This window comes from Symsagittifera roscoffensis, chromosome 1 (genome assembly GCF_963678635.1).
Source record: "Symsagittifera roscoffensis chromosome 1, txSymRosc1.1, whole genome shotgun sequence".
NCBI classification, from domain to species: domain Eukaryota; kingdom Metazoa; phylum Xenacoelomorpha; order Acoela; family Convolutidae; genus Symsagittifera; species Symsagittifera roscoffensis.
In genome coordinates, this window is record NC_087062.1 from 97,844,571 (window position 1) to 97,872,079 (window position 27,509).

The 27,509-nt window shown below is 36.9% G+C and overlaps 1 protein-coding gene across 2 annotated transcripts in view; it reads left to right on the forward strand.

The window, feature by feature from the left end:
* Window positions 1–614: 614 nt before the first annotated feature.
* LOC134857310 (uncharacterized) overlaps window positions 615–27,509 on the forward strand; it is a 29,940-nt gene continuing 3,045 nt past the window's right edge. The window contains exons 1-9 of one of the 2 annotated variants that reach the window (XM_063873702.1): window positions 615–838; window positions 2,733–2,906; window positions 5,989–6,221; window positions 16,774–17,013; window positions 19,462–19,662; window positions 20,267–20,341; window positions 23,377–23,391; window positions 23,801–23,908; window positions 24,586–24,687. In XM_063873702.1, coding sequence (XP_063729772.1) covers window positions 826–838; window positions 2,733–2,906; window positions 5,989–6,221; window positions 16,774–17,013; window positions 19,462–19,662; window positions 20,267–20,341; window positions 23,377–23,391; window positions 23,801–23,908; window positions 24,586–24,687 — 1,161 coding nt within the window. In that variant the 5' untranslated portion in view covers window positions 615–825. The remainder of the gene's footprint in view (window positions 839–2,732; window positions 2,907–5,988; window positions 6,222–16,773; window positions 17,014–19,461; window positions 19,663–20,266; window positions 20,342–23,376; window positions 23,392–23,800; window positions 23,909–24,585; window positions 24,688–27,509) is intronic. The other variant, XM_063873703.1, reaches the window with a different exon arrangement.

The window sequence follows — 27,509 nt, forward strand, 5'->3', positions numbered from 1 at the left end:
ATGTTGTGTGTTTTGCAAAAAAAGTAAACGTTATGACCCCCACGAAACATACTGCTGAGCCCAATGCTACTTTATATCTATTTTTATGCTTTGTGGATCCATTTGTAGCGCCTAATCTTAGGCGCCACAAATAGAATAAAGCCTGCCATTCTTTTTTCAAAAGAAAAAAAATTATGCCTAAAGTCATTTTTCTTTACCCTAATTGTGCTTTTTTATTGTTTGAAAACACTATGTTTCCTTTTTTGATAAACGCCGGTCAGATTTTTTTCAAATTGATGTCCAACGGGTTTTTTCTTTGTTGTAATAAAATTGTTAAACAAATTTGAATGAGAGAGACGAGCTTATAGTTTTTTAAAAAATCACCCTTACGGCATACTGTGACGGAAATAACTCAATGAAAATTTCCTCTCCTAGTCCGAAAAGCTCAATTATGTATTGTGTTATGCATTATTTTTAACGCCTCAAGATAAAAAAATTTGTGCGTTTTTGCTCACTCGCAAATTGAAAAATAATAGTTCTGTTCTCCAGTTCATTTTGTTAGTCAAATCAAATAAATGTATGAACAATGTGCTCAGTTTGATTACAAATGATTTTAAAGACTTGGTGCAGTTAATTTCTACTTCGATTGTGCTTCAAAATGTGACTAACTTTAACAGACAATGACAAATTGAGACTGCTTATTGACTCGTGGTTCAAGCCATCTAAAAATGTATAATGTATTTAATGTATTGGTTTTTCAACAATATTGTTTTACCACTCGTTTTTAATTTGCCTGGTCTCCGACCAGAGTTTGGATAAATTCAGAGAGTTTTGAAAAAATCGAAGATGAGTAGAATAGGTGAGTTTAACAATTTCCACTGTAAGCATACATTTTTCTATGATTTTTCACTCGAGAATATTGAAACATACTGATCGTTCTTGCGGAGTTGATACCAAAAAAAATTTTTAAGTTAAATATCAAAATTTGTTTTTGATGTTTTTGGCTCAAAAAGAAAACCAGATTATTCATTAAAAGAAAACAAATTATCTCAAAAAAAATTTATCCCAACACAGAACAATTAAATTTCCAATGAGTTCAATAATTTCATTCTGATAAGAAAACATCCTAAGCTGATATCCGAAAAAAAAAATTTTAACGTTAAATTTGGATAACCCATCTTAATTGAAAGTCGACATCTATCCCTATTTGGTCGAGACGTTCAAAAATTATCTAGCTTGCGTCGTGCAATGTCGAACACATCTTTTTTTCGGTCGAACCGTTCGAAACAAATCTCGCTTAGATCGAGCATGGTCGAGCTCATATTTTCAGGTCGAAAAAGCCGAAATACATTGGTCGAGACGAACGAAAACTACAAAAATTTGGGGCTCTTTTTCCTTACCCCCGCCCCCCACCTGCAAATTTTTATATATGAAGTAACTGTTCACTTTGAACGATTGTCATGAAAATTGACATGCAGACTGACAGGGCATGACAAACATATTTGGTCTTCATAATTAACCTTGTAAAACCATTCGTTAGACCCTAAAGTTCATGTTTGAGTGAGGTGGGGGGAAAAGGAAAAAGAGCCAAATTTGGGACAGACGATCGAAACATGCCTATTTTTTGTCGAGACGGTCGAAACATAACGTAAGCACCTCGGCTCGGGAAATTATAACGTTTACTTTCGAGTAAATCATGTCGAATGAAAATCGAATCATAGTCAAACTCGTTCAAGATGGCCGAAGTTTGTCTCGCCTAGGTCAAGCAACATCGAATATAATTTTCGAAAAACACCCGAATTTGGTCGAGGCGGTCAAACCATATCTCGCCAGGGTCGTGCAAAATCAAACAAATCTTTTTTTTGTTCGAGACGGTCGAAAAATATCTCACTTGGACGGAGCGAAGTCGAGCAATTTTTTGATAGTCCAAACATACCAAGTTCAATCGAGTCGATCGAAACGTATTTAGCGGGGGCCGAACACATTTCGCCAGACCGTCAATACATAAAGCGACTACCTCGACCCGGGAAATATTCTAAGCAAACTCCTCGACCCGGGATATCAACAAAATCCAAAAAAGACGAAGCTCTAAAAGTCATGGCAAAAATTCAATGAAACAATCTAAAAGAACTCTTGATTCTCGATCAGGCTAAACAATTTAAAAATCAGATATGTACAGGGTCAGTGACGGATTTAGGAGGGGGGGGGGGGGAGGGACGGACAGCCCCTTCCAGACCCCCTCAGGGATTCGATCCCCCTCCCTTCCGACCTAAAGGGTCCCCCCGTTTGAACTATTTTGAGATATCCGTTTTTGGTGACCTACCCTAACAATTTTCTTAAGGCGCCTTGCGCGCCAATATATACTAATTATGAGGGGGGGGGGGGGTCAAAAAATGCGATAAATTTTTCAAAAAAGCCTAAGAGCGCCTTTTTGGCCTGTTTTTTTAAAAGTTTGCTTGCGTTGCGGCGCAGAAAATTTGGACAAAACACGGCACGGTCTTTTTGATACTTAGGCAGAGCTGGGAAAATCAATTTAGTCGACCTAAAAAAAAGGTCGACAAAATTTTTTTGAAAATCCTAGATCCGCCCCTGTACAGGGTTGCATATATACAACTTCCAAAAAATAACCAATTAAATTGCCAAAAAAATTTACCAAAAAATTGTAAAATTGGGAACCTAGATTTGATCCGGGTAGAATCAAATCGATAAAGCCAAGTTATGGAATGTTTCTTTTTTTGCTACCTAACCTGCAGAGACGAGTGAGGTCGGGGGAGTGGGCGTTAGAGCGACAGGGGAGGATATAGACATTGCACTGGGCCTAATGGAGCCGGCAGTCGCCAATGCAGTGGCTTCAGGTGCATTCGGACAGATGAGACAGAAGAACAAAACTGCGAAAGCTGAAAGTGACAAGCATAATCGCCCGACAGGTATAATGTTTAAGCCAAGTAAAAAATAAAGATCATTACTAAAATTAGGAAAAATTTTCCAGTTTTGACAAAAAATCTTGTCTTTATTTTGACAAAAAATCTAGTATTTTTATTGAAAAAGCTTTTCCTTAGTTCATTTTTTCGTTGGGAGCTGTAAAATGGTCCAAGAAGCTCGCATTCATTGACAAGACAAAAGTCACTTTTTAAAAATCATTAATCAAGAATCAAAAAATACCTTAAATTTTCAACCATTCAATCAGTAATCAAAACAAAACTACTCGTTTCAGGTTAAACCACTTAATGTTCTGACTGCCCTTTGAAGTATCAGTCGTATTTTTAGGCACTAAAAACCAATAAAATTTAACCGAAATCCCTACGAGAAATTCAAATATAAAGTGATAATTTTTTTTCGAAAATCGAATCAAAACTCAAAAAAACTAAAATTTGATTTTTTTTCCTCTCAAAAATGAAAAAAAAATTTACGAATTCTTCTGTAATTTACTCCGAAATTGAAATAGATTGCTTGTCAGGGCCTATTTGAACAATTTTCCACAGTATAGTTTTTCGAAAACTGGTCAACTTTTTAGGTAAACTGGACCAGTTTTCTGAGCGCTTCTGAAACGTCGAGACGAAATTTTGGTTAAAAAAGTCTGCGCTGCAGGCGAACTAAAAAAATGCCAACACTTTTGTTTGGATTTTTAAGAGATTTTGAACAAAACTTATACTCGTCTTTTTATGGTCTAAAGTAGCAATTAACAAGACTGCTCGTATATCAGGGCAAAACCCTGAATGTTCTGAGTGTTCATATCGAATAGTTTTTGGGAAAAAAAAAGAAAAAAAACCTATATATTTTGGACAATATCAAAAAGTGAAATTTGATTCGTACAAAATTGATACGACCCATCCGATTAAGTAGCATCAATTCAATTTGGAACATTTTTGTTGCGCGGGATAACTTGCCACGTATTAAAAATTTGCGTTACGCTTTCAGCATCATAAAAAAACTCTTCAAATTGTGCAGAATTTAGTCCAGAACATGGAAAATTTGGGAGGTAAAAATATCTTTTAAATTTTGAAATCCAAAAGTCGGTACGTTCAATGGGATGCTAAAAAACATTGTTTTTTTAACATCCCGATCGGCAAAAATTGACTGAATAAAAAAAAACCATACTGAGCATAAATATTCCGTTTTCTTTGAAAGTCGTAACAAAAAGCCCTGAAAAGAAGAAGCGTTTTTTCAGAGGATAACTTAACAATAAAAAGTTACTGAACTTTGAGAATTCAATAAAATGGAAAAACGGTTCCCTACCCGGACTCGAATCTATCTACAGGGTAGGCCCTTTGTATTCTCTGCATCTCTAAAGCCGCTAGCACTCAATGTTTATAAACTCTTACTATCTCTTGAGCTCGAGTAGCAAGAATTACGCTATATTGAAAAATTCCGTAAGAATTTCAAAACTCCTCGGACGGTATTTTAGTTGAATAATTACTGGGAAAACCTTAAGATATTTCAGGGAAAACATGTTGAATAATTACTGGGAAAACATTTTATCAAATTTCTATTTTTTTTATGAACCAGCAATGAAAAAAATTTTCACTGGGATAATAAAAGATTAGTAGTGATAAACAGTAAGATTTGGACCGGGGTAGCCAAAAACTAGTCAGAAAGAAAATGTAGAAAAAAGAGCGCTTCGCTTATTCAGGATATTATTTTTTTCATTTTGGGGCCTACTTTTATCAATGAAATCTGGAAGACTATTGCGAAATAGAGGACTTTTTTGTGTCATCCAAAGACTATTGGAGGACACAAAAAAAATCATGATATACGTAATAACATTTAAATTTAAAAGGCAAACCAAGTTTTTCGAAGATCTAGAACTTTTTCGATTGGTGTGGATTTTTAAAAAGTGTCGGACGTTTTGTCATTACTTTTTAGGCGAACCAAATTGGTTTTCAGAGCTCTTCCAAACCATGCGAAGTTTCTATTTTGCTAAAATGTTCTTTGCTGCAGGCAAAAGTTTGAAAACTAAACCTGCCACCAAGAGGCTTAAAAAACTTTTCTGGAAAACTATGTTTCCGCAAATTACTTGTGCAGGCTCTCCGCAAATTTTTGAGTTTCGGCGGCTCTGGTTTTTAAAATGAGAATAAATGGATGTGATATTTCTGAAAGCCAAGATAAATGCCAAGATAAGAATGCCAAGATAATAGTGATCAGTGGCAAAACCAGGAAAAAACACTGTTTTCGACATGATTAATACGATATTTACCAATCCGCAAATAATGCATCTCATGATACGAAATCAACTTGAAGCCACTCAATCAACAAATCTGTTTGAAAAAAAGGCCAAAAAAAGGCGTTTTCAAGCACCTTTTGGAAATTTTGATCAAAAAATTGCGTTTTTTTGGCGCGCAAGCCCCCCTCAAAATTAGTCACCTTTAGAAAATCTTTAGGGCCAGTCAGCCAAAAACGGGTATCTCAAACTAGTACAAAGGGGGGACACTTCGGGTCGACAGGGGGTCAAATCCCTGAAAAGGGGGCGTCCTCCACCCCCCCCCCCCCTTCCCCTAGGTCCGCTGGTGATCAGCGCTAACTCATTTGTTTTTCGCGGAAAAGAACTGAATCTTTAGTCGATTTTTAGCCTTTTTTGTAGTGTAAAACCCTTTTATTGAATTTTTCGACGGTTACAAAGCGTAACAAAGTTTTAAATTCAGATCAAATTTTTTTTTAAAAAAAGCTTTTCTGATAAAAGTTAAAATAAAACCAGAACTTTTACTTTTAGAGTTTTGCCCTGATGTGAACAGATTTACATTAATTGATTGGTTAATTGATCAATGTTTTTCCCTAAAGTGAGAAAGAACGGTCTGATTTAAACGACCGACTAATTTTTTGATAACTGTCTACGTCAAAAAAAACTAGCTTCACTTATTGACTGCTTGGAAAAAAAAACAAGAAAAAAAACAATTAATCAAATATTTGTGGAGTACGGCCTCATATCTCGGGGATAACTAAAATTTTAAACTTCTTTTTTAAAATCGAACAATTTTATTTATTCAAAATCAAACTCAGCTCAAATTATCATAGCTTCGACCCCTAAGACAGATGAGAGCGGTAACAAACGTAAAGAGCTTCCTCCTACTCAACCCAAATCGACACAGCAAAAACCGATTTTGGGGGACCAGAGAAAGAGTGAGTGGATTCCGACGACGCCCGTAGCAGTAGTGAGACCCCACACGACAGGGGGAGAACCACGAGAGAATGCCAACGCCCCACAGAGGGGAAGGGGCAGTCGGATCGCCGACATCACTCAAGATACGGTTGGTCACTTTTGAACTTAGGTCCGGGGTGGCCTTCTCATAGAGTAATTTCGGATAGGGTACACCGTCTGTTCGTCACGCTATCTTATTTTCGGCCGGATAGATTCGTGCAACTTCTTAGTCTAATACCAATCTTAATCTTACTCTTAAATCTCCTAGTCTCAATAGATCTAGTGTATACTGGTATTGTTGCGAGGCTAGAGGACAAAAAGAAGCAGCTGATTTCTAAGTTGAATTATATTTTCTCTGGATGAAACTTTGAATAGTTTTTTCATTACAAATTATCGTAAGTTTTAGTAATAGATCATGATTGGTTAGTTCTAAATATTTTACAGTGATAAATATCATCAAAATATATAGTTACATGTTTGAACTGGTTTACTTTGTCAACGCAGTAAATATAGATGGTGGGTTTTGGAGAGGAAAAATTTGATAAAGCATCTGTTGCAGCGCAAATGTAAGCAAGAGTATAAATGCATGAGAGTATAAATGAGAGAGTTTTAATGCATAAAATTGAACCAAAATAAAACAACCATAAGCACAGTTGGCCGAGTGGCCTAAGCTAACGTACGGACAGTTGACGTAAGTTGGAGTCCCCCACCTGCCCATGTTTTATTATACTAAAAAAGGGGATTATATCCTATTTTTTCTGTTTTTTTATTCTATTTGGGTCAGCCTTGATTAAGGCTGACCGCTAAAAAAGAGCAATTTGTCTCAAGGACATTACTGAATGGTTCTTGTGGCTAGCTAGCGCCAATTTGTTATTGAAGCTGATTATTGGTGATTTTATGAACTCGTTACACAGCAAATTTTGGGATGAAATTATCAACATTGCCGTTGAGTTTTGTATTACCGAGAATACGAATTTTGTTGATTTTTCGGTTAAATTCATCCTACGGAGATTAGCGAGCACATTTTGGCGCCCCACAAGGGATACGACTCTCTGCACAGCCTGAACAGCAACAACAGCCACAGGAGCAGCCACCTGCATGATAGTGATAAATAGCCAGAATATGCGCCTTCTTCCTCTTCCGCTCATTCGTATTCTGTCTCCCCCGATCTATCTCAGTCTGTTTCTGTACCCAGTTGTGCATCCACAAGTGCTGCTGCAGTGAACTGTAGTGACCTCAGAAGTAATAATAACAAAAGTGCCTCTCTTCAGCACCACCACAGTCATCGTCAACTACAGCACACATCCTCCACTCCCTCTTCTTCGACTCCCTCAAGTTGGCTCAGCGACCAATTTAGCTTCTCAGTGGAGGAGTTCCGAGAGCGTGAGTTGTTCTCTTCGATGTGGTCAACTGCAGAGACATTACTGAGGCACTAGAGTTCGATCCCCTGCCCGATCACTTCTTTTTCGTGCTCCAATACAACCCACAGAACAGACAAAGGAAATTCAGAGAGGCCTACCGAGAAATTCAGGTGTCGATTGAGTTGTCAAGCGCAGTCGAGCTACAGAAGTTTTTTGGAAGTGATAGAAGCAATCACGGAACAACTTCTCTGCGTCTGGCCAATGGTTTAATAACTCGAAACCGGTGACCGCCCAATCTCCAAAACTGTAATACTCGACAAACTCTTAAAACAACTTTCAAATTGTGATTTTAAATTAATTTACGCTGTCATACATGTTGAAAATTTTCCGGCAAGCTAGACCCCGGTAATTTTTACAAATACCTAAAATTGTTGGACAGTTCCGTTGAACTGAAGTATCTTACAATCGGTACTTTGACAATTTGATTGACATTTTTTTCTCGATACCAAAATTTTTTGGATATTTGTGAGCGGAATATTAATCCGTGAAATCGGATCATAGACAAGAAGGTACTGGAATAGTTTTTGGGTTGGCTTATGACTCGAACCTGCTGACCAAAATTTTCCAAAAAATTTTGGGAAAAAAGTAAAAAAAATGCCAAAAAATCCTCAAAACGTCCCCAGAATTCTACGAAACTGTGCTGTAACATGACACCAACCTTATGGTAAGTGGTCTGGTAGCGAAATATTAGGCAAATTAAGTTGAGTTTTTTCATCCTCAGGTTTTTTACGCGTGTGTTGTTGGAACTTAACCAATTTGCCTGATCCCCCACCCACCATTGGTGAAACTGAAAGCCAGTTCGCCTCAAGTAAATCTAAGCCGTTTCAACCCGTTCGATTATTGACTTCGTTGCGCGAAACTAATGTTAAGTGGTCAGGTACGGTGATATTAAGTGAGTAAAGTTGAATTCTTTCATCCTCAGGTTTACTCCGTGTGCGTTGTTGGAGTTCAACCGACCTACTTAATTTTCCAACCCCATTGGTACTTAAGCGTAACGTAGCCGTCGCATAGGTCCCTTAAGTGTATGGTATTCATTCTAGGAGCTAGTTCCTTGGATCACGCGCTCCGTAAACTATCCGCACCGTCTCTAAAACGCGTTAAAGAGAGTCGTTTCACAAAGCCCGGTTTAAGCTTCAACTTTAACGCCAGAGACTTGCAGAAAACTATCCAGTACTATCTGCATCATTTTTTGTCGAATCGGAAAGATCTAGTTATTTGGCACGACGCGATAAATAACTCCATTAGTAAGCACCGCAGTAACAACAACCGTAGTTTGAGTACTGACCAACTTAAGAGCCTTCTTTTGAGATACAAGGAGAATATTACCGCTATTGTATACTGTCGCCGCAACGGTACGGATAATATAGAAAAAGAGTTGAAAAAGACAGGTGTTCTCGTTCTTAACATAGTTGAGGATTTTATCTCAAAACGAAGGCCAAAGACCAAATACTTATCGAAATTTATAAAGAGCTGCACCAGCCCCCTTCCCTTGAGTTGAAGACTCTGTTGTTACTTACACGATACAGTGCTGAGCTAAGTACACTGAAAGCTAAGAAGAAGCGGAACCATTTGTCGCCTAAAAATCGAGGGTGATTCACAAAAGACTTAACGCGTTAGAACTTCAAGCTACTCCCCCTTGTAAGTTATTGATGTATTAGAACATTTTGTGGATTTAATTGAGTGAAAATAAAGTATTTTCTGAGAGTCGTTTATTTCTGAAATTATTAAGCATGGAAGTTAAGTTTCAAAAGAAAATTAAGAAGTTGTTTGAGAAACGTAGCAATCTCGAAAACGAACTTTATAAATGCCACGAAATAGTTTTGGAATACATAGAGAGTCAGAGTCGTTGCTCAAAAATTGATACCTATATTGAAAAATGTAGGAACTATATAGAACAAGCGGTCGAGGTAAATAATGAGTTGATTGATATGGCTGCAAAAAAACACCAACCCCGACGAATTGATACCGGCACAGGATATGTGGCTTCATAAGTTGACTCAAAACAACGATAAAAGTTTGCAGGAAGCTATCACATATAAAACAAGTTTTGAGGCGGTAACAGAGCTGGACAATATAGATAGCAGCTCAAAAATTTCTCATCACTCCGAAAAAAGTGAAAAACCACATTCGCATAAAACAGATACCCGCTCTAAGTTGTCACACCGAAGCAGCCGACATCAGCAATCGGGTTCCCAGAAATCTAGTTGTTATACCGCCGCTCCGTCGAAAACACTTTCTGAGAAAAAGCGGGATTTAATGATTTTAAAGAAACAACAAGAGGAACTTGAGAGGCAGGCAAAGGTGTCGTTAAGACTGAAAGAGCAGCAAAACAAAATGAAACAATATTTTTTAGAACAACAAAGCAGTTTAGAGTTGGAAAAATTGGCAGAAGAACACAGGAAAAAACTGGCAGAAATTGAGTTGAAAGGGCTTGAGTTAGAAGATGAGTTGTCGGAAATCAGCGAGAATGCTGAGGAAAGTTGTTTAATTCGAATCTCTCCCCAACTAACAATAGACGAAAAAGATCGCACGCGTCACTGGGTCGAATCTGTCGACCACAATCAGCCTGACGCTGTTGTAGATCCCAATCAAGAGCAGCACGTTCGTTCGACAGCTCCTGAGGAAACTTATCCTGCATCAACAAATTACATGGTCTCATCAAGTTTTACAGGAGTGAACAATGGCCAGGCAGCTTCTAGTGATCCGGGATTGTATTTCAGTAACCACATTCACAGACAACGACATATTTTGTCGAATTTGGTCCAATCGCAGATTTCCGTTAACAATCCAGTAGGGTTACAGCAGGTCATTCAACCTCTTTCTAATAATTTGCCTCAGCAAACTTTTTTGTCCACTCATCCAGTGCTAGGCAATCCAAACACAGGGTCAGTAGTCCCGGTAACTTCTGAAAACTATTTTGCTCCGACAACATCTGCAGACGTTCTTTCTGTTGTAGCACCGTTCGTTCCTGCATCAACAATAATTAATCAGGTTTCTTTAAGTCATCACACTACAGGATCAGTAGTAGCTGGCTACCAAGCACCTGTAATCCCATCACAACAACCTATGGGTGTTCCCGTTAGTAGTTAAAACTTTTCAAGTGACCACTATAATCCTTATAGTAATTTGTGGAGACCAGCTGTTGCTGCCCCTTTAATGTCAGCTCAACAACACTACGTTCCTTCGACAACTGTTTTTTCCGCAGTAACTCCGATTATTCCTCCGAATATTTTTGTTCCTTATACAAGTGGAGGGATTGTGGTCTTTGCACAGCCTGAAAATGTTTCACAAGCTAATCAACCGTTCGTTCCTGATTGTCACTGTAACTGTTCGAGTTACCCAGCGCCAACTCCCGGTAATTCACCTGGTGCACAAGTCGAGCGTACACTTACGACACGAGAATTGGTTAATATACTCATGCACAGCCAAAAAGATCATCTCCTTGAGTGGAAGCTGACCCAGTTCGATGGCAACCCATTTAATTGGCATGAATGGTTTGGGCAGTTCATATCGACGGTCAATTCAGCCATACTCAGTGACGATGAAAAACTTACCTATCTGAAAACGCTCGTAGTGGGTAAAGCAAAATCCGCAATCGCTGAGTATAGCTATAGCGGGGTACTATATAAAGACGCATTAGCAACTCGTCAAAGAAAATTTGGGCAGCCGCATGCTCATCTAGATAAATTGAGTAATTATCCGCCGCTGAAAATGCATAACTCGGAAAATGTAATTGGCTTTTCCTCTACAATTTCTGGACTTGTTGCCATATTCAAGTCTCTATCGTTTAAAGATGACCTGAAAAGTGTTAACTTACTGAATCAAGCTGTGAGTAAGCTTCTCCCAAACCTTAAAGAGGCATGGTCAATACAAACCGTAGGATGGCATCGATCAACTCTGCTAGATTTAACGAATGGCTTAAAGAAAAAGCAGAGGCTAAAAAGAGGCTAAAAACAATTAATTCTAAGGTTAAGTCTGAAGAACCAGTGAAGCAAAAAGTAGGTACGAAAATATTTGCTAGTAATGCAAAGGTAAGTGATAAGACTAAGGAAAAACCAAAGTTCCCTCCATGTTCTTTATGTAAAGGTCAACACGCTCTTTGGAATTGCGCCGTATTTAAAGAGAAAAACGCTACACAACAGGCGAAACATTTGGCCGAACAAAAACTTTGCTTTGCGTGTTTACAGAGCAATCACAGTTTTTGTAATTGTAGCATGGCCAGAAAGTGCGCCGAGCCAGATTGTGAAAGCACGCACAACGTGCTCTTACATGGAGCTGAGAAAATTTTTCCTCCTAAGGATACTAAAAACTCCCCGGCTTCAGGTAACGCAAGCACTAAACATTTATCGACTACCGCTGCCGTCGGCGATATTCAAAGCCAGTAGTCAACTAAAGGCCTCCTGCCAGTTGCATCACTCGCCGTCTCTTCGAATGCGACGATTACTAATGCCCTAGCTCTTTGCGATAGTGCTTCCACGCACTCATGGGTATCCGCGGATCTCGTAAAACGTCTCCATTTGGTTGGCACTCCCGTTAACCTCACCATAAATGGATTCAATTCCACGAGCTTGATGAAAATTCATCAAGTAAGTTTTCAAGTTTCCGCCGAAACGAATAATAGTGAATTTTCGTTTTCGTTTCGCGCTTATGTTAAGGATCATATTCTCATTGGATTGGATAGCATAAGTATTCCTGAATTACATGAAAAATACTCGCAGTTGGCTCCGATAAAACTATACATTATAAGTATGAGGAAGTCGAAATAATTATTGGACAGGATTTCTACCATGCCAACCGTTGAGTACCTTCTGGGGGAGGACTCTATTTCACCGTGCGCCGTAAGCCTTCCGATAGGTTGGGTTTTAAGTGGCCCGTTACCGCCGTCCTTTAAGTCGAACTCGTCTTGCTTTAAGTGTGTTGTGTTGTCGAAGACATGTCTCTTGTGGACCAAATTAAAACTTGATATGAGTTGGAGTCATATGGAGTCCTTAAGCAAGTGGATGCCCGTTCCACCACCGACAAACGCGCTCTGTCCGTTTTGAAAAATGACACCTTTCACAATGGTGAGAAGTACATTGTACCAATACTTTAGAACGATAAAGAAAGTACTTTACCGAATAACTATTTTTCCTCCCTAGCTCAATTAAAGTCTTTGGAAAGGAGGCTAGATAAGGGTCCGTCGCTCCGTGGAAAATACGCCGAAACAACTAGAGAAACTATACAAAAAAAAAGATATGTCATAACCTTTAAGGCACACTTCCCAAACCACGAGCCGATCTGATCTTGAGTGGTATCTCCCGCATCACCCGGTGTTGAACCCGAATAAACCCGGTAAGCTGCGCCGAGTCCTCAATGGGGCATCGAAGTGTCATGGCGCTTCCTTGAACAAATCTCTGTTGGTTGGCCCGGATCTCCTTCAAAAGCTCACTTTTGTACTTTTAAGATTCCATCAGCATAAATACGCCGTTTCAGCTGACATCGAAGGGATTTTTTTACAGGTTGGAGTCCGTGAAGAAGATCAACCTTCTCTTAGTTTTTTTTGTGGCGGGAGGACCCCACATCAAGTGTGGTAGTTCACCAATAAACGCGTCACATTTTTGGTGCTCGTGACTCGCCGACTAGTGCGAATTTTGCTTTGCAGAAGACTGCATCGGATAATCAAGCTGAGTACCCCAAAGCTGCTTTGGCTGTTGTCCAGAAATTTTATATGGATGATTATCTGGATTCTTTTCAAAACAGGGATGACGCCTTGAAATTAGGTAGGGATTTAGTCTCGTTGCTTAAACTAGGTGGGTTTTATCTGAAAAAAATTGTCAGCAACGTGCCCGATGTAACAACCGCTCTTGGTCCGGACAACCGAGAGTCCAATTCCTCTGTTAAAGATATTTGTACGAGTCCAGACCAGTCGTTGCATGTTCTCGGTCTTAAGTGCGATCACGTAAAAGATACCTTAGTCGTTAGTAGATCGTCCACTAGACAAAGCAATCACCCAGCGTACCGTGTTGAGTTTTGTTTCCTCTGTTTTTGATCCAAATGGATTAGTGGCTCCGTATACCGTGAAGGCTCGCCTTCTCTTAAAAGATATCTGGCGAATCAGTGGTCAAAAATGGGACGATGATCTCCCACAGGAAATCAAAAAGCAGTTCTTTGAGTGGCACTCAGGTCTGCATTTGTTAGGTTCTCTGACAATACCTCGTAGCTATTTCACTGACCCTTTCGACCGAATAGAACTTCACATGTTCGGTGATAGTTCACAGGATGTTTTCTGTGCCGTCGCTTTCCTTCGTGCGCAACTTGCTAGCTCGCATCAGACCGAATTAGCCTTTGTGTTAGGCAAAGCCCGCGTTGCGCCTATGAAAGCGCTTTCTATTCCAAAGTTGGAGCTTCAAGCAGCTCTTCTTGCAACCCGCTTAAAAGAAGAATATTTGAAAGATCTGACTTTCATAGATACGGATATTTTCATGTGGACAGATAGTACCACTGTTCTTCAGTGGCTCAATTCCTGTAATAAACTACCCGTTTTTGTTGGTAACCGCACTGGTGAAATTCTGGAGTCTACCACCACTGATCAGTGGCATAACATACTTAGCGGTGATAACCCAGCTGATACCGGTACACGAGGGATTTCTTCTGAAGTCTTCAAGAAAAGCAGCTGGGTTAATGGCCCTAGTATACTGAGGACGACTGATTGGCCGTTCAAGCCCGATACAAGGGTTATTGATAAAATAAGACTCAAAGGACCATCATGTAATATCGACATTTGTCTGGAAAATTTGTCAAATTTTGTTTTCGATGTTTTGACAGAAAAAAATCTTCCCTTCGGAAAATGGGAGAGATTCAATTCAATTGTAAAATACAAACGCACAGTAGCATTTTTGTTAAGATGGCTGCCATCCCATAAACATTATTGGTCGAGTGTAATAGAAATTACCGACCTGTGTGAAATGGACATTGCTGAACAGAAGCTCATTTACCTGTCCCAGAGTGAGACATTCCCTGGCGAGCTAAAACTTTTAAGGTCCGGTAAAGTTATCAAGAGGAATAGACTGATCGCCAAGTATTCGCCGTTCATTGGACCAGCTGGCATCCTTCGCTCGACTGGGCGCATCAGCCGCTTGGTTGATTCCGATTTCGACAACAAGCATCCGATTATACTTGATGCACGTCATGCGATTGTTCGGTTATTGGTTAAACACTTGCACGTTAGGAATTTCCATCAAGGCTTGGATTACATGCGTGCGGTGGTTAATTTGAAATACGTTGTGTTAAATTTGCGATGGTTGCTGCGGAACATTGAAAATACTTGCGTTGCGTGCCGAAAACGCAAAGCGCAAACCGTAACTCGTATTATGGCTGATCTGCCCATTGAAAGGCTGGGTTACAAGCAACCTCCTTTCTCTAACACAGGTGTCGACTACTTTGGGCCGTTCCTAGTTCCAATCCGGAGAAGTACGGAAAAGAGGTGGGGTTTTTTTCTTCACCTGTCTCACCACTAGAGCGGTGCACATTGAAGTGGTCCCCTCGCTCGACACAAGCTCTTGTGTGATGGGCGTGGAGAGGTTTATTGCACGTCGCGGTACTCCGACTACCATCATGTCCGACAACGGTACGAACTTTTTTGGTGCTCAGAAAGAGCTCCTAGCTTGCGTTGAAAGTTGGAACAAGCTCGCGCCCGCTGTTTTTGTCCAGAAAGGGATCAGCTGGAAATTCAGTCCACCCAGCGCACCGCACCATGGTGGCTCCTGGTAGCGATTAGTTCGGAGTGTCAAGCGTGTATTGTATGACATCTTAGGCAACAGAAGAGTAACTGAGGAGGTTCTAAGAACCACGCTGTGCCTTGTTGAGCAATCACTCAACGCCAGACCGATAACAGCCGTTAGTTCCGATCTGCTAGATCTAGAGGCGTTGAACCCGAATCATTTTATCCTTGGTCAATACGCAGCGAGTTTTCCGTCGCTAAGTTTCGAAGAAAGCTTCGACCATAAGAAGCGGTTCGCCAGATCGCAATCATACGCTAACGCAATATGGACACGGTGGATGCGGGAATACGTTCCTTCCCTCAATAGGAGGGCAAAGTGGCACAACCAGTCAGACGTTAAGTTGAAAACCGGCGACTTGATTTGGGTCATAGAGCCTGACACTCCACGTGGACATTATCCACTCGCACCTATCCTAAGACTGCACTATGGCAAGGACGGATGCGCGAGATCCGCCGACATAAAGACCGTTACGAGCGAATTGACCCGCTCGACCGTAAAGCTCGCTCCCGTTCTTCCTTGTTTAGGGGTGGAGGATGTTGCAGCGCAAATGTAAGCGAGAGTATAAATGCATGAGAGTATAAATGCGAGAGTATAAATGCATAAAATTGAGCCAAAATGTAACAACCATAAGCACAGTTGGCCGAGTGGCCTAAGCTAACGTACCGACAGTTGACGTAGGTTCGAGTCCCACACCTGCCCATGTATTAATATACTAAAAAAAGGGGGTTATATCCTATTTTTTCTGTTTTTTATTCTAATTCGCTAAAAAAAAGAGCAATTTGTCTCAAGGACATTACCGACCGGTTCTTGTGGCTAGCTTGCGCCAATTTGTTATTGAAGCTGATTATTGGTGAGTTTATGAACTCGTTACAAAGCAAATTTTAGGATGAATTTATCAATACTGCCGTTGAATTTTGTATTACCGAGAATACAAATTTATTGTTGTTTTTTCGGTTAAATTCATCCTACGGAGATTAGCGAGCACAGCATCTTTGAAAAAATTTCTGTCAAGTCATCTTTTTTGCTTACAAGCTTATGCACTACCTTACCCCAGACAGTTTTTTCAGCTTGACATATAAACTTGACGTAAAATTTGAGCTTAAAAGATAAATTTGAAGTAAAATTAGAAGTTGAAAGATGAAAAAATTGGCGTTTGAGCACAAATTAGATGAGGCTTTGATTTGGAGGATTTAATATTTTGTTATTTTTAACTGCCAGTGATTTAAAGTTTCCCTGCTAATAAAACGAACTCCAACTTCCAATTGATAAAAAAAACTCTAATGAGTATAATGTAAACAACTTAAACGACTTATCATACCAGCCCCACGCCCCCCCCCCCAAAGGGAGGGATACAAAAACGCGTAGAACAATTAAGATCATTCAGGTTTGCATTCTTGATGTTCGCCAACTTATCTCTGGCTCGTCCAATTTATCTCAGTTGTTCAAAATAGTAGTCATTATTGTTGATTATCATCTTCAGGTCACAGATTCTGTTGATACAAACAACAACAACAACAACAACAACAACAACAATGGCAATGACAACAATGGTAATGACAACAATGCCGGGCGTAAGAAGGTCACTTTGCGAGGTGCCCTGGAGCAGTTCTTGGCTGACGACGACTACTGGCGAAGTGGCGGCGGACCCCAGACAGACATAGGACACAACTGGCTAGGAGTTGTCACTATTCTCTGCTTTGCCATCATCATACTAGACGGAGTGATTTATCTGTTTTTTAATTATTAACACGTTTGTTTATTGGACATTCTAATTTTTTTTAATTTTAACTCCAACCAAGCTAAAAAGCTAAAACTCAATCCAAATAATTGTCCGAAGTTTTGCAGTTGCCTATTTGTATCGGTGTTGATTTTTTTCTCTGAAAAGTTGTCAGATCATTCTTGAATCAGTTTTTTTTTGGTTGAAGAAATGGCCTTGAAGTTGTTAAGAAATAGATGTCTTATTTTTCTTGCTCTTTTGACAGTTCAAGTGCATTTTTGAAAGTTCGAATGCAACATCATTGCCAATTTACGGTCTGAAGGTCCAGAACGCTTTCAGAAATTTGAAAACATGTTAAAAACCATCCGAATCGTAGCCCAACATATCAGTTCGCTTTTGTTAAAAGCAGAGTTAAAGGTTTGCGCCTGCAAATGCTTATACTGGTTCCAACATTTAAAAGGATTAATGATACTACAAATTGCACTAATGCATCAAAATTTTAAGACAATGTTTTTTTTTGTGATTAAGTCAGTGTCTTTACTCGGTTCTTAGCCTTTTTTGCCGTGTAAAACCATTTTATTGATTTTTTGACGGTAACGACGCGTAACCGTCGTAACCGAGAAAAAAAGTTTCTGATAAAAGGTAAAAATAAAATCAGATAGAGTTTTGCCCCAGCCTGATGTTAACGGATTTACATCAGTTGATTGATTAATTGATCAATGTTTTTTCCTAAATTGATAAAGAACGGTCTGATTTAAACAATCGATTATTTTTTTTTGATAATTTTTACGTCAAAAAAACGAGCTTCATTTATTGACAGCTTGGAAAAAAACAAGAAAGAACAAGAATAATAAAATTGTAAATTTTGTCGTTAACCTCTCAAAAAATCCAGAAATATTAATAGTAATCTATTATATTAAAAGTTATTAGGACTATAATCCACTTTTATTGGATGATAATCAATTATATTTATATTCTTCAAGCTGACTAAAAACAAAGTTGATCTCGATGTTGAGAACCCTTTATCAGATTTTTTTAATTCAAATCAAGACTGAAAAACAATCAATATGGTACCCCCATGCGATATTTTTTGAACCGGTGCGTACCTAGAGAGCCGCATTACCGAATAGCTGAAAAACAACCAAAAGTGTCTTGCTAATGATTTTAGCAACAAAACAAAGTTCGCCACAAAATTTGATGCTTAACTTTATTCGAACGGTTAAATTAACTGTTTTGGAACTTAACTAACAAAAAAATCGTTTTTATGCAATTGTTTTTATGAAGTTAGATAGCAAAAAAATGCGACTACTTTGATAGGCCCTATGGTTTTTGGCTATCTGGGAATAATTTTTTTTTCGGCTATCCAGGAACAAATTTTTTTTGGCTTTCCAATAACAAATTATCCGGAGACAATTTTTTTTGGCTATCCAGTGAATGCTTAAAAGAGAGCAATATTGAATAATTGTCTTGGGGAGCAGGGGAGCAGGGGGGCAGACGAGGGGAGCAGGCGCTGAAAAACGGTCAAAACTTCATTTTTTCCTAATTTTTTCCAAACTTTTGCCTCTGTCACAAAAGGTTCGCCAAAAACAGGTGTTTTACAGCGTTTCTGACCAGCACATGTTTAGTCGGTCCAAAAATGGTCAATATAAATTTCGATTTTTTTAATCAATCTCCAATTAAACATCCTCCTTTCCAAAGACGTTTAGGGAGGAGAATATTAACATGCATCTGAGATCGAATTTTTAGCCAATCATAATAGAGCATATTACACTCAGCGCTCAGCAAAATTATTTTAATTTGAACACTGTGGTGGATGAGTTTAACTTCGTATATTTGGCGAGGGGATGTTAACTTGATAAGGAATCTTTTTGCCCATCTTATAATTTTTGTATTTTGGGGGTCTATAATTTGCTTGGGGTGGGAGCCTTTTTGAAATGGTATATGATATAAGAAATTATTATTTTCACCAATAAGTTTTGGCGTGGTGCGAATCGAACTTTTTTAGCTATTGGGGATCCAGACAGTGAACTTAATAGGTAATTATGAGATACTGTGAAATAAACAAAGCAGGCGCAAGGCACCCAATTAGAAGAAAACTGTTAGCCGAATATTGAATCACTACTAATAACGGCAGTTAGTTTTATATTCGTTTGACTTGTGGGCGAGCCAGGAGTGAAATAATCGTTTAACGTCTAATTCATTGATTTTCCCGCCAAAATGCCTCAATTTTGTTAGTTTTGCTCCTTATTAAGTTCACTGTCTAGATGAGACCCGTCCCCTTTGTCATTCACTAACTTCTCTCAAATCTTAAGTTAACATCAAATTGAGTTGATTTTCAGATTCAGTAATTACCCAAACTAATTTGTCTAATCGCGAGGTTAAGATTCATGCAATCATGACGAGGAGCAAGAAGCATTTTGTTGGTTATAAATTTGAATCAGTCCTTTTCAGATCTGGACACTTGCCATCTTCATTCTGAATTGTGACCTATTGAATGATGGAGTGATCCGTTTCCTGGAGGACAGTCTCGGGATGCCCTATCTACTAACTGCCACCAATGGCATGTCCATCATTGTCTGTTTAGTCACGTTCGGCTATCTGCCCTGTGCTGCAGTGACCACGTGGTACATGTTCAACAAAACATTCAGAGTGGTAAGACATTTTCAAAGTAATTTCATAGGGTTCTTACTAAAAATAAATAAAGCTTGGGGGGGGGGGTCTTTTCTGTCATACGGCCTTAAACCGTTCGTTTTGATATTTGAAAAAACCGATGATAACGCTTAAATCTATTAGTTGGAATTATTTATTTCTAACGAAAAAAAAATTTAACTTTGAATAAAAAAGAGACACTCAATCAACAATTTGGTTAACTTTGAGCTGTATAACAGAAAATAACGAAGTTTGATTTTAAACATTACACTTTAACGAATGGTTTACAAGCTAAAAAAAAAGTGTTTCTTTTTTCACCGTTATTCAATCAGAGTAGTTCGGTAATTGAAGACAAAATCCCAGTCGAAATAGATGCCGTATATTAGACTAAGAGTTTGTACGGATAATACTTTATATACACTCAAACTTTCAAACCTATTGTATTTCAAAAACTTGTTTTTTGCTCATTTTTTCTTTTATCAGAAGGCTTAAACTCAAACTGAATTTTCAAAAGTTTCAATTTATCTTTTGATTGAAATTTTGGCTGAACAATTTTTTGTTCAAATCAACTCCCTGTGAACTTTCTTTTTTCTTGTTTTCTTTTCAGTCTGTGATTGTGGGCGTGGCTGTGACGTCATTGAATCTTATCTTCTGTTTCATCTGCTCGGGACAGCTGGACGATGTTAGATTCATTAATTGAAATTCTAACTATAACTAAGTATTTATTTTGGTACAAGTGTGATAAAGGAACCCAAGGAATAACGGTTCCCTGATGTTAAAAGATTAACACAAAATTGTTCAATTTAGTGCTTTCGATGACCTCAATTAAAATATGGAATTTATTTGCGCGAAGGAGGCAGGTTAGTTACGTTTGAGAAAAAGATTTACAACGACCAACCGGTGCATTTTGATTAGTTAATTGCTGCATTGGTCTAATATTAATGGGACCCGTCTCTCACATTTGCATTTTACCGAGAGATCTCTATCACACTTGTACCTTTTTTTGCGTGCTAAAGAGCGAGGTGTCTTTTTGAGATTTTCTTCTCTTTGTCAATTAAGTAATTCGCCAAATTATGAAAAAAAGCCTGAAAAACTGTGGATGGTATCATCAAAAAAAACAATGGCTAGCTTTGTGAAAAAAATTGCAGCAACCACTATACGAAATGGAAGTGTTTGAGGCATGTTGTGAATTATTTTCAAAGTTTTTTGAAAGTTTTGTCGACATTTTAATGTTCACTCCCAGAACATTATAAAGACCCTATTTTGACAAAATTTCTGCGCTGCAGGCAAACTTTAGAGAAAAAAAACAGGTCAAAAATGCAGTTTTTGGGCGCTTTTGGAAAAATTGCCGTACAATCGGGTTTTTTCGGCGCGCGCTCTGCTTCAAAATTACTATTTATTGGCGCCTTTAAGAACACTTAAGGGCTGGTCGGCCAAAATTGAATTTCATAAAATAATACCCATAAATAGGCTTCGGTTGATGAGCGGATCATATCCCTGAAAAGTGGTGTCGGAGCCCCCCCCCCCCCCCAAAAAAAAAGTTCGCCCTTGAAGCCAAGCACTGTTACTAAGTCAGAGAACTGAATTAGATATACATTAACCTCACATTTTGTAATTTAATCACGAAACTCCGCAGAATTAAGAAAATGGTTTGAGCTCAAAAATACTAAGAACGATGGAATCTAAAAATGGAATCGAACGAACAATGATTTAAAACAACGCGCAAAATAACGCGAATTGAGTGAGAAATCATGTTAAGGCTACTTCAGTCTTGTGTCGAGAACCATGTTGGCTTACTAAATTATCTTGAAATTGTAGAAATCATGATTTATCCTTTTGCGCTCATTGCATAAATTTAGTCAGTTATAACTATATGATGTAACTAAGCTCTAATGGTACGCTTCTAAGTTATTTGGGTCAACCGGTTAAAGAAACTAACGTTTAAACGTTCTAAAAGATTTCATCATTTATCATCTTCAAACCATTTGTCATTAATTTTTTGTCATTATTTTTTTTGTAATTTGTGGCCATCTTTTGTGATGCACTAACTGGCCATCTTTACTCAGCTGGCCATTGTTTGCGATGCAAACTTAATAGTTTTTTTATCGATTGTCCATTCTTCAAAAATTAATGCGAACCCCATACACAAAAATAATTATCATACAAATCTCAGCACGAAAAATGCTTTGCATGAAAGTGTAATTCCATGCATGGTGTCTAAGGGGAAATGTGTATCATTCATGCAATTTCCAGTTGTAAAACAAAAAATGATAGCAAAACAAATTTAAAGTAAGAACTAAAGTTTTGTGAAATTTATCAAATATGCAAATAATTTATCAGCGTCGAACTCAGATGTTTAATTGATCTGTAATCCGTTACAACAATCCAATTAAAATTTGAAAGACAATAAAATAAATTGTACCCACTTTAAAAAAAGTGAGGAAAAAAAAGCCAGGGGTTTTCTTTTCAGACCAATTTTACAACCGTTGACTGCTTATGAGCATCGATCCTGAAATCTTCAGATTGCCAAGCGAGTACGCTTGTCAGCCTAACTTGGGTGTGCTCAATTATAGTTAAAAAATTCAATGCGCAAATTACTAAATTATCCTGCACTCATATGTTCCAAACTGAATTGCGGCAAACTAAATGGTCATTTTAGATCGGATCAAACCTTAGCTTTTATTAATCGATATTGATAGTATAAATTGGTAATTTGTCAAGCTTCTATTAAAATTATTTGAGACCAGCAAAGGGACCAGTCTAAAATTTTTGAGACTAGCTAAGGGGCCGTCGGAACAATCTGGGTTTTACGCTAATAAAGGTGCAGTCTTGTTATTCATTATATTTTGTGCATGAAATGTCTGAAAAGAGATACTTTTGAGGACATTGCGGCGGATTCGAGCGCAAAAGTGTCGAATTTTGGCCATAAACAGGTTAAGTTTTCTAGGATTTCTATTGCGATGCGAGAGATGGAAGTAATTTTAGTAACGCACAGTTTTTTTATTCCTTTTATAATTGCTGAGAATTATAATTGCTTTGAGAATGTTTTCCAAATAATTTTTGCTTTCTGTATGATTTTTTATTAAGTGTTTAGAAGTTTTTTTCCAAAACTGAAATGGTAACATAACTGATTACTAACTGTTTTAGTTGAATGAACGTACATTTTTCAGGTATGGAAAATTATACAATCACTCAACTAAAACAGTTAGTATTCAATTATATTGTCTTTTCAGTGTTGCTTTTGATCAAATTTTGAAAAAAAAAACTTACAATCACTTAAAAATTTATTATAATTCTGCCAAAAAGCAACAACTGTTCCAAAAAATATAATCAAAAACAATTATTCTCACTTTTTTGTGATAAAAAATTAATATAATTGATTATAATCAATTAAAGTTGGCTTGAATCGATAATGATTGTAAAAGCCCGGAATTGAAAAAGTTGAGTGTTACTTATTATTACTTCTTTCATTCTCATCGCAATAAAAAGCCTAGAAAACGCAACCCGTTTATGGCCAAAACCCGACAAATTCGGGTTTATTATATAGTTTTCATATATTTTTTCTGAGTAATATGGAAGTGCATGATAATATTTTGTCATATATGGAAAATATAAGAATAGAATTTTTGGTCAACCCTGAAGATCCGATCTCATCAGATTCCGTAGTGTTCAAGAGACACTTCTGAAATTTATAACAGTTGTTGTTTGTAATTTCAGATTTTGCATTCAGAAGTAAGTTGAGTCAAATGGTCAACCAAGCCTTGTAGTTTTAGAACCTAGCTTCAATTAGCCTGTAGCTGAATTATGTCGTCTATCGTACAAATTTGTTCATAACACTGATTAAAATTGATCATACAATCGTTAAAGCATATTTCAATCACTCAGATTACCTTAATGAAGAAATATTGAACACTAAATTAAAAACACTAATTACAAAAATCCGGGTTATAGATAGTTGGTTTTTGAGAACCCCGGCATGCCAGAAACTTAAAGAGCCCAGCAGCCATCCTGAAACCCTTTCAGAAAGAAATGTATTTTTGAGAAACTTTGAAATGCGTTTTCAAACTACAGTTCTTATAATAGCTAATCAACGGATAAGCTGAAGTGTAGATTTATTTTCAACAGAAGGTGTGAATCTTAGGCGAATGAGAGGGTCCAAAATGGCCTACAAGCCTCGTTTGAGAAGTTTTCCGTGGAAGGTGTGGGCGGCTCCGATGATGACCTCTTGTGGAATTTCGTGCAACTCAAGGTATCCCTTCTCTTATTTTGTCTAAATACTTTGAAATACCCTTGTTACCAGCCTATTTTCTTATAATCCATAGATTATGTATAGTGGCTATAATTTTATTAATTTACTTTTTAATTATGATTTTGGGAGTTGGAACAAAATTGTATATAAATTTGAGCTCGAATAAATTGTAACTATTCCTAAAGCAAATCAACCAGAGCTAAAGACCAGATATAAATTTAAAAATTTTGAAATGAAAGAGGATTTTTGACGTGATGATGATCTCTGGTTCAAAAAAATTTTTTCATACAAACTTTTAAATGAAAATACCATTCAAAATTTGTATTCAGCAAAAAATTTGAAAAATTCACTCTGTTTAAAGCAACAATGGCGTGAGATATTTGCTTCTCAAACTAATTATCTTTTCTTCTTAGATTATAAATTATTTTCTCTTCGCCCAGCAAAAATTTAGTATTTCTCTGATAGCTAATGAGGTCATATTACCTTAAAAACAATTCAAGCAAAGTTGTGAAATAGTATAAAATTCACGTTAGATTGTAGCTCCGGTCAGCAAAACTACAATGTTCAACAGGAATTTTTTTTTGGGAAATTGTTTTTTGTTTCGACTATTTCGGATACCAGAAATGTTAAAGCACACAAGCCCAGTCTTTCTAACCCCTTTTTAATTGTGCTTGCAGTGGGACTGTTGCGGGGTGGACTCCTACTCGGACTGGAGAAGTTCCAACTGGCTCCGCAACACCAACACCCGCGTCATCACTCTCACCTACAACACCACACGGGTAGGAAACATACAACTCCAGTTTCCAGCTTCCAGTTAATTCTTTCCTCGTTTTGATATCTTGCAATAAATAATAAATTCACTTTTTGTTGATCTTTTTTCAACGTTCTTTTTAACTGTTTTTTTTATTTATTTACAACAATTAAAAATTTTCCAGGTTTCTCTTTGGGGGCCAGTAAATCTATGAACCTCATTGAACTTTTTGTTTGTGCGCGTAATAAAGATAAGAATTCAGCATTTGAAAAACCAGAATCAAATCGACAAAAATAAGTTCGAAAGTGCGCCAAATCTTTCAGCGAGATACTACTCTCGAAAAAATGTCTTCCCGCGATATACTGTGTACTTTTACAAATATTTAGTGCTTAGTTTGTTTATTGTTTTTGAAATGCGTTGCTATTACCACTAAGAAAGAAAGAAAGAAATTAAGTAAGGAAGTAAGTAAGTAAGTAAGTAAGTAAGTAAGAAAGTAAGTAAGTAAGTAAGTAAGTAAGTAAGTAAGTAAGTAAGTAAGTAAGAAAGAAAGAAAGAAAGAAAGAAAGAAAGAAAGAAAGAAGGAAAGAAAGAAAGAAAGAAAGAAAGAAAGAAAGAAAGAAAGAAGGAGAGAAAGAAAGGAAGAAAGAAAGAAAGAAAGAAAGAAAGAAAGAAAAAACGTTTTTCTCCGATCAATCATAACATATATTGAGCAATTCATTGCTGGTAGTCAATAGAAATGAGACTCACTAAGTAGAAATATTCGCACAAACTAAAACATCAAGGACTAATAGATCAAGTTTTTCATGTTCCTTCGTTTCCATAAAGGAACCTGCAAAAACTAACATGCAGTTAAACCACAAACGCAATTCAAAAATGTTCAGGATTAAAAATCATTTATTTAACGACTTATGATTAAATAACGGAACATTTGTTGCGGGGGATTTTTTTTACTCCTGACTTTTAACTAGGAATTCTCTCCAGACTTTTAAATAGGAATTTTTGGATGCTAATTTTTAACACACTCCAAAAACAAAACGAAAAAACAGTGCCCAAAGTAAAAATTAAAACTTATCTGCTGTTTTAAAAATTAAAACTTTTCTGCTGTTTTAATTTTTGTTGAAATTGAATTCTGGAAAAAAATGAATTCTGCAGTACTTTAATCACCAAAAATCAAAATGGGATATTTAACGCGCAATAGATTTTATCCTGTTAATATATAAGTGGCAAATGAAAAGATTTCAAACTGAACTGAAACAAGCAAATACTAATTGTAATACGTCATAAAACTATCGTTTCTTACGTAAGTTGTAGAAAGATAAAATAAGGACAAGAAAGTTTAAAAATAGTCAAAAAAATTTCATTTCTTTCTAAAAATATTTTATTATTCCAGACTTCGCCCTGATACAAGCAATTTCGTTGATGATTACAAACAAATAGATTTTACAAAATTAACGATTCACAAAGTGCTCTTTTTAAAAAAAAATTTCATAAGAAAAAAATATCATTAATTAAACTTAAAATGAAGTAATTTTGAAACCTAAGTGGCCAATGAAAATAATTCAAACTCCACTAAGCAAGCAATAGCGTGTAGGAAAGTGAAAAAAGTAAAAGAAACATTTTCCTAAATAATCAAAAGGTTTTTTTTTCGAAAAGTTTGAAAAAACTTTTAATCACAATTTTTTGATCAAAATTAGAGGGCAATTGGAACAATCGGGTTTTGCCTTGATACGAGCAGTTTTGATAATCATTACATTTAAACTAGGTTTCAGAAAAAATTGCAATTTACAACAATCACTAACTTTGCGTAAAATATTTTTTGGGAAAAAATCCGTTTATCGCAGTTAAAAATTAAAATTCACCAAAAACTCTAAGTAAAACGAAAATTCATCTGCTGTGAAATCTGGAAAAAATTGAATTCTGGAGTTCGTTAATGACCATAACTCTAAGGGGAAATTTAATGCGCAAAATATTTTGTCCTATTGAATTGTAAGTGGCCAATGAACACTTTCAAACTGAACTGAGACAAGCAATTACTAATTGTAATTTGTCATAACAATATTTTTCCTTACTTACGCTGTAGGAAGATAAAATACAAACACGAAAGTTTATTAAATAGTAAAAAAAATTCGTTTGTTTCCAAGAATCTTTTAACATACCAAAATTTGCCCGGATACGAGCCGTTTCGTTGTTGATTACAATTCTAATAAGTTTCACAAAAATTGCGACTCGAGAAGTTCTTTCATTTTTGTAAAATTTGTATGGAAAAAAAATTAAATATAAATCACAGACCTATTAAAGCCTTAAATGCAAATAAAATTAATCCAAATTGAAATAGAGCAAAAAAATTTAAAACCAATTTTTTTTTTCATCTTTTCAAATTTTATCAATTTTTGGATACTTTTTGGATACAATAAAAGCTGCAATGGAAGAGTTCATGCAACGTTGTTCTGAAAAATTTGTTTTACACATTGTGTTTTATACGGCAATGCATGCTTCCAAAATATTGCATTAACTTAAAAATAACGTTTTGATTGTTAAACATCAAAAAATTTTCAGTTTTTATAAAAACAAGAAGTTTTATAGGCTTTTCTGCTTTTGGTTTCTCTGTGATAATCAATACAATGACTTTGCCAGTTTTGAAGAAATTTGGAAAAAGTCAACGTTTCTTTGACAGGAGCAAAAAGACATACACAACTGATCTGATCAAATAACATGATAATGACCAAACTGTTTATTGATTTTCTGTTTTTAATGAAAATTTAGATTTCTTTTTCCTCTGAAAATAAGTGTAACTAATCTGAATTGACCATTATGGTCCAAAATTCAAAGAAAAAACAGAGCGAGCAGTTA